The sequence below is a fragment of the Anomaloglossus baeobatrachus genome, chromosome 1 (assembly GCF_048569485.1).
Source record: "Anomaloglossus baeobatrachus isolate aAnoBae1 chromosome 1, aAnoBae1.hap1, whole genome shotgun sequence".
Lineage (NCBI taxonomy): Eukaryota > Metazoa > Chordata > Amphibia > Anura > Aromobatidae > Anomaloglossus > Anomaloglossus baeobatrachus.
In genome coordinates this window covers 170,432,507-170,439,579 of record NC_134353.1, presented here as the reverse complement: position 1 = coordinate 170,439,579, position 7,073 = coordinate 170,432,507, and the positions used below count along the sequence as shown (strand labels likewise).

Genomic DNA, 7,073 nt, shown 5'->3' with positions numbered 1-7,073 from the left:
TGCCTGTTGACCATCCAGTGCCATAACCTGCAAATGGAACTGTATATGTGAAGAGAAACAGCAATTGTAAACATATAAGCAAGTGTATGTGTGCACGCAGGTCCGAGCACCGGCCCCTGACCCCTGACAGCAAAGGGCACTGCACACTGGTGAGTTGTTCTAACCCTGCACCCTACACATGGTCCTGGAGCTGGGCCCCTCTTATCTTTTATGGCTGGCTGCAAATCTACACACCAGATTTAAAGAGACTACCAGGCCCAGGAAAGCAAATAAACCAAAGTGTCAAAAGCCCCTATATGTCTTAATAATATATATAGCTAGCACGTGTGTCTCTATCTATATATACTGCTGAAAACAGTAAAGAGAACGCTAAAATACCATTTTGCTGTTTAAGTGTTCCCTTTATTTTTTGGAGCAGTATATATATATATATATATATATATATATATATATATATATATATATATATATATATAAATACACGTACTATTTTGGCTTACTCTTGTTATGGTAACTATTGAATATGCACAAGTTATGATGTGTGGATCTCTATTCTGTATATATATTTATATTTTCCCCCATGTTTGTAATTTATGTGTAGCTGCAGGAATATAACTATTTCTGCCCTTGACCATACACAGTGTACATGTAATATATGAATATCTGACCATCTCTCTCTCTCTGTGTATATATATTTACACACACACACACACACAATAACATGCATTTAATTTCTGATCCTACATATAAATGTTTTCGTAATACATCATCAATATTACATTATATCCTACTACTATCAAATACATGCCTAGAGCGGCATGCTCAAGAAAGCACATACAAATGATATATATATATATTTACAGATATATATCTATGTATATATATATATATATATATACATATAAACAGAGAGAGATTTTTTTTTAATTCACATTTATGTGTATAATGTGTGTACAAGTATATGTGTGTTACATTGTTACATGTCTGTAAAGCCACATGAACATTAATATTTAGGTTCTGCAGCTTCGTCTTGGTATATACATATATATATATATATATATATATATATATATATATATATATATATATATATATATATATATACAGTATATACTATATATATAGTTGATAGCTAGGTAATCAGAAGATAGATAGGTAGATAGATAGATAGATAGATAGATAGATAGATAGATTCACATATAACAGATTTAGAAAAACAAAATCATGTAGAGGTTATTTTCTATATGTCGATCTACAGCTCCATGTGAATATCTGGGACATTATGAGCACTGATCTATGTGGTGTTCTCATTTTTGAGTAGACGGATTAATTAACAGAACATGTACAAAAAAGACACTCAGTGGTTTATTGATCACTTACAATGTTTTACACCTTCAAATATTAATTATACTCCACATTTCTGGACAGAAGTGCACAATAACAGATAGCTGAAACACCTTCAAATATTACACAAGCACAAGGACAACAACGAGAACAACTCTGACAACAACGTCCCAATGGTGTGTTCCCTGTTGTCAGAGGCCCACAGCACACACTGCACTGCAGCCAGGCGCAGGCCCCCACCCTGGCAGTGACACATTATATACCCAAGGAAGGAAGCGTTCCTGATGGTATATTAATTTCTAAGAACCCTATGGGGCCAGTACACTTCACAGACAAACATACATAGGAAGGATTGTCAGGGAGTCATGTGCTCTATGTACACACTGTCATACATGACCAACCTGTAGATTATTCCTCTTCATATAATGGAATGCTTCTCTGCACAGATCCACAATGAGGGTCGCATTGAGGAGGGAAGGGGGATTGCACATAAATAAACTGGACCATTCCATACATAGTTTATTGTCTATTTATAGTCTTCATAGTCCTGCAGTTCATGGGATCATTGTTTAAGTTCCAGTGCCCATACATGCTGGGGCCAGCCAGTCCTTCCTTTAGTTTTCTTATCGTTGCTACTAACTGTGTTTTTCAAGAGTTCATTCTGTTTTGAAAGCAGGCAAAAAAAATAAGTGGAAAAAGAATAATAATTAAAATTAAAACTGAAGCAGAATGATATAGTGTGATATTATGTATCAGCAATAAATTTTTGTTGACAAAAATTAGTGGTCATCAGGTTAAAGTGTATTATTCTGCAATGACCTCATCTGGGCCTTGTACTAAAATTTAATTGTGTTACATACTAGCTAAAAGATAGATAGAAACAACAACAGTAATAATAATAATAATAATAATAATTATTATAATTATTATTATTATTATTCATAATTCTTATTCTTCACAAAGATTTGTACTGCAAATATTATTAGTATTCCGAGATACCAGTATATAATTATCAATCTCTATCTTTTCTATATATAACTTATATGACTTAACTAATTAATAAAAAAAATAATTTTATGCTTTGTGGAAAAAAGTCATGTAAACATTTCTAGGGTCTGGAGCCACCATGTAATATGTGCAAATATACAAAAAATAATCAGCCAAAAGTTAGGAGGATTCTCAGCACTCATATTCCTGTGTGATGGATGACAGCAGCACATAATGTTACACATTATACACTCAGATGTGTTGGGACATAAATCTATATACTTCACTAATGAACACGTTCAAACACACTTGGTAAAATATTTGTAGAACTAAACTGTAATTATAGTCAATGTTCTTTACATTTTCACCAAACAAAATATGTCATTGCTGCAGTCACCAGAAGTATCATGCATCCATCTCTGTCCTATTTATTTATTTATTTGATCCCAATCTATGAATTAGAATTTATATTTAGTATTAATGTATTTAGTGACAGTTTAGTTTTGGGATTGTTTCTATTAATGCTGCACTCTCAATTATTAGTGTGAAATATATTTATACAATGTAACAATTTGAACTATTTCCCATATATAATAGGTAATGTTTATTTCATGTTTACAAATATGAATATCGCTGCCTTAGTATACATATATAGCGGATTTATTGGTGATTTCGAAGTTTTGTAATGGTGTGATGATTGAATAAATTATAAGAAATTGTTTCACACCATTTAAGTTAATTGCGATATATTCTTAGGGTTCCTGACCTTAGAAAAACAATATAAAAATAAACCGGGGAGTTTATATAGATAAATGTGAACTGGTGGATAGGAAACGGAAAGCAACAACGGTCAGAGGTATTCGTCATCTATTATCTATCTATCCCTCTATCCCTATATCCCTCTATCAATCTATCTATCCCTCTATCCCTATATCCCTCTATCTATCTATATATCTATCTATTATCGCTCTATTTATTTTGCTTCCTCACTCAAATTTTCTATTTTTTATTTATTTACTTTTTTCTTTTTTTTTCTTCTCTATCTATCTATCTATTTGCCTTGCATCCTCACTCATTTTTTCCCTTTCTTTCTTACCAGCTTTCATTCTTTCTTTTTATCTATCTAGCTATCTATCCATCTATCTATCTATCCATCTATCTATCTATCTTTCTATCTATCCATTATCTATCTATCTATCCATCCATTATCCATCTATCTATCTATCCATCTACCTATCCATTATCTATCTATCCATCTATCTATCTATCTATCTATCCATCTATCTATCCATTATCTATCGATCTATCTATAAATTATCTATCTATCCATCTATCTATTTATTTACCATTCTGTTCATTTATCCAAAAACGTCAGTCAGATGATGAAAAGATGGATGCTACATCTTTCTTTCTTTTTCTATCTTTCTTTCTATCTTTCTTTCTTTTTCTCTTTCTTTCTTTTTCTTTCTTTCTTTTTCTTTCTTTCTTTTTCTATCTTTCTTTCTATCTTTCTTTCTTTTTCTCTTTCTTTCTTTTTCTGTCTTTCTATCTTTCTTTCTTTTTCTCTTTCTTTCTGTCTTTCTTTCTTTCTCTGTCTCTTGATCTCTCTCTTTCTCTCCATCTATCATACTATTCAATATATACAGAAGCCCCCGGCATTGTCGTATGTTATATACTGACCAGTTCCTTCTTCCGTTTCTCCTCCTTGACATCTGTCTTCTTGATCTCCGCCTTGAAGGCCTCGGTTTCTCCGTTCTGGTCGTCCTTGGCCAGCAGGTCCATGAGGTAGGCGATGTAGCTGGTAGCCAGGCGCAGTGTCTTGATCTTGGACAGCTTGGTGTCGGCCGGCACGTTGGGGATGCACTCCCGCAGCTCGGCGAAGGCGCTGTTGATGCTCTGAGTCCTCCGCCTCTCCTTACGGTTTGCAGTCCCCCTCCGTTTCACAGGCCTTTGCATTAAACCTCCGGCCCCGCTTCCCGGGACACCCCCGTAATGGGAGTGGTCCAGACCAGCCGCACCATTGGCGTACTCCGGACTATAGGACGGTGCCATACTGTAGTCGGGGGGAGACATTTCGGGGTGACTGATAAGCCAGCCGTGAAAGTAAGGGCTTTCTTCATGGCAGCGACTGGCGGCGGCAGCGGCTGCAGCGGCAAAAGGGTAACCATCATGGTGCACCACGGGGTGGTGGGGGAAGCCTCCAACCAGGCTCATGGCAGCTGCGTCTTCTCTCCTGGGGGCGCTAGAATTAGATGCACGGACTAACTCCAGCTCCCCATAGGTCAGGTGTCTCCAGTCCTTGTATTATCAATACACAATATTCAGAACACAAGCAATGCCGCCTGCAGTCAGGTAGTGCAGGGCCCTGGGAAGTCCTGGGTGCAGTCCTCCCACACATGGGTCACTTACAGCAGATCTCCATAGTCCTCAGTGGGCAGTGGTGGCAGCATGCAGGCTCCTCACTGGGGCTGGCATCCAGGTCCTGCCCTACTCAGTCCACAGACAGCAAACATGCCCAGAGCCCTCAGCTACCATCTCCACAGGTCCATAGTCTGCATGCAGGGAAGGCTCAGCACTATTTCCATGTAGGATCTCCATGTACAGCTACATCTTTAGGGAAGCTTGGGTTAATATATGTCGTCAGAGGCCATTTCAACCAATCAGAGGCCAGGTGGGGAGGCTCCTTCATAGGCAGCAATGAACCTTTTTGATGTTCCCTGTGCTAATTGTGAGGCTGCTCCTCCAGGATTGGCTGTCCCAGCATAACTATAATATCATTAGAGCAAGAAAAAAAGCCACCATGGCACAGAGGTTAATGCAAGAGTGCAGCACATGCTTTACTGTGCAATCATATACTGTGTGCATGTGTGTACAGAACTTCTCTAAAGGTACAGTATGCTATATGGTAAGATATGCAGAATGCTATATGGTAAGATATGCAGTATGTTTATGGTAAGATATGCAGAATGCTATATGGTAAGATATGCAGAATGCTATATGGTAAGATATGCAGAATGCTATATGGTAAGATATGTAGAATGCTATATGGTAAGATACGCAGTATGTTTATGGTAAGATATGCAGAATGCTATATGGTAAGATATGCAGTATGTTTATGGTAAGATATGCAGAATGCTATATGGTAAGATATGCAGAATGCTATATGGTAAGATATGCAGTATGTTTATGGTAAGATATGTAGAATGCTATATGGTAAGATACGCAGTATGTTTATGGTAAGATATGCAGAATGCTATATGGTAAGATATGCAGAATGCTATATGGTAAGATATGTAGAATGCTATATGGTAAGATACGCAGTATGTTTATGGTAAGATATGCAGAATGCTATATGGTAAGATACGCAGTATGTTTATGGTAAGATATGCAGAATGCTATATGGTAAGATACGCAGTATGTTTATGGTAAGATATGCAGAATGCTATATGGTAAGATATGCAGTATGTTTATGGTAAGATATGCAGAATGCTATATGGTAAGATATGCAGTATGTTTATGGTAAGATATGCAGAATGCTATATGGTAAGATATGCAGTATGTTTATGGTAAGATATGCAGAATGCTATATGGTAAGATATGCAGTATGTTTATGGTAAGATATGCAGAATGCTATATGGTAAGATATGCAGTATGTTTATGGTAAGATATGCAGAATGCTATATGGTAAGATATGCAGTATGTTTATTGTAAGATATGCAGAATGCTATATGGTAAGATATGCAGTATGTTTATGGTAAGATATGCAGAATGCTATATGGTAAGATATGCAGTATGTTTATGGTAAGATATGCAGAATGCTATATGGTAAGATATGCAGTATGTTTATGGTAAGATATGCAGAATGCTATATGGTAAGATATGCAGTATGTTTATGGTAAGATATGCAGAATGCTATATGGTAAGATATGCAGTATGTTTATGGTAAGATATGCAGAATGCTATATGGTAAGATATGCAGTATGTTTATGGTAAGATATGCAGAATGCTATATGGTAAGATATGCAGTATGTTTATGGTAAGATATGCAGAATGCTGTATGGTAAGATATTCATTATGGTATGGTAAGATATACAGTATGCTTTATGGTATGATATGCAGCATTCTTTTGTGCTAGAAATGCTTTCTGAAGCAGTCACGTATGATTTACTGCACTATGTGGCTATATTTGATACTTAGTAAGTAGATTACTGTAGTAATTTGGACAAATGTGCTACTTAATAATATATTTTTATTACATATATTTATACACACACACACGTATATATATATATATATACACTTAAATTAAATACATATATATGTATATATATATATATATATATATATATATATATATAAAGAAAAAAGAGAGGGGGAGATAATTCTGCTCTGTATATATATATATATATATATATATATATATATATATATATATATATATATATATATGTGTGTGTGTGTGTGTGTGTGTATTATATACTGTTGGAAATATTGAGCCTGTAGTGGGAACGGTATGCTGCACACTGTTTGCTGTTAAGGCTCTTGTACAATTCATTACCTAACTCACCTTCCTCATTCATTTTTCATTCTATCTATCTACCTATCTATCTATCTATCTATCTATCTATCTATCTATCTATATATCTATCTTATGTATCCATGTATCTATTTATCCACCTGTCTGTCTGTCTGTCTGTGTATCGCTAGTTTCAAAATAATGAATGGTTGTGTAGCTATCATAT

The 7,073-nt window shown here is 35.5% G+C and overlaps 1 protein-coding gene across 1 annotated transcript; it reads right to left on the bottom strand.

Moving 5' to 3' along the window:
• Window positions 1-1,358: 1,358 nt before the first annotated feature.
• Window positions 1,359-4,934, bottom strand: HAND2 (heart and neural crest derivatives expressed 2). The gene is made up of 2 exons (XM_075334877.1): window positions 4,012-4,934; window positions 1,359-2,005 (listed from the first exon to the last, which is right to left on the bottom strand). Exons 1-2 carry the CDS (start codon window positions 4,543-4,545, stop codon window positions 1,907-1,909), a joined length of 633 nt encoding a protein of 210 aa, XP_075190992.1. The 5' UTR covers window positions 4,546-4,934; the 3' UTR covers window positions 1,359-1,906.
• Window positions 4,935-7,073: the final 2,139 nt, after the last annotated feature.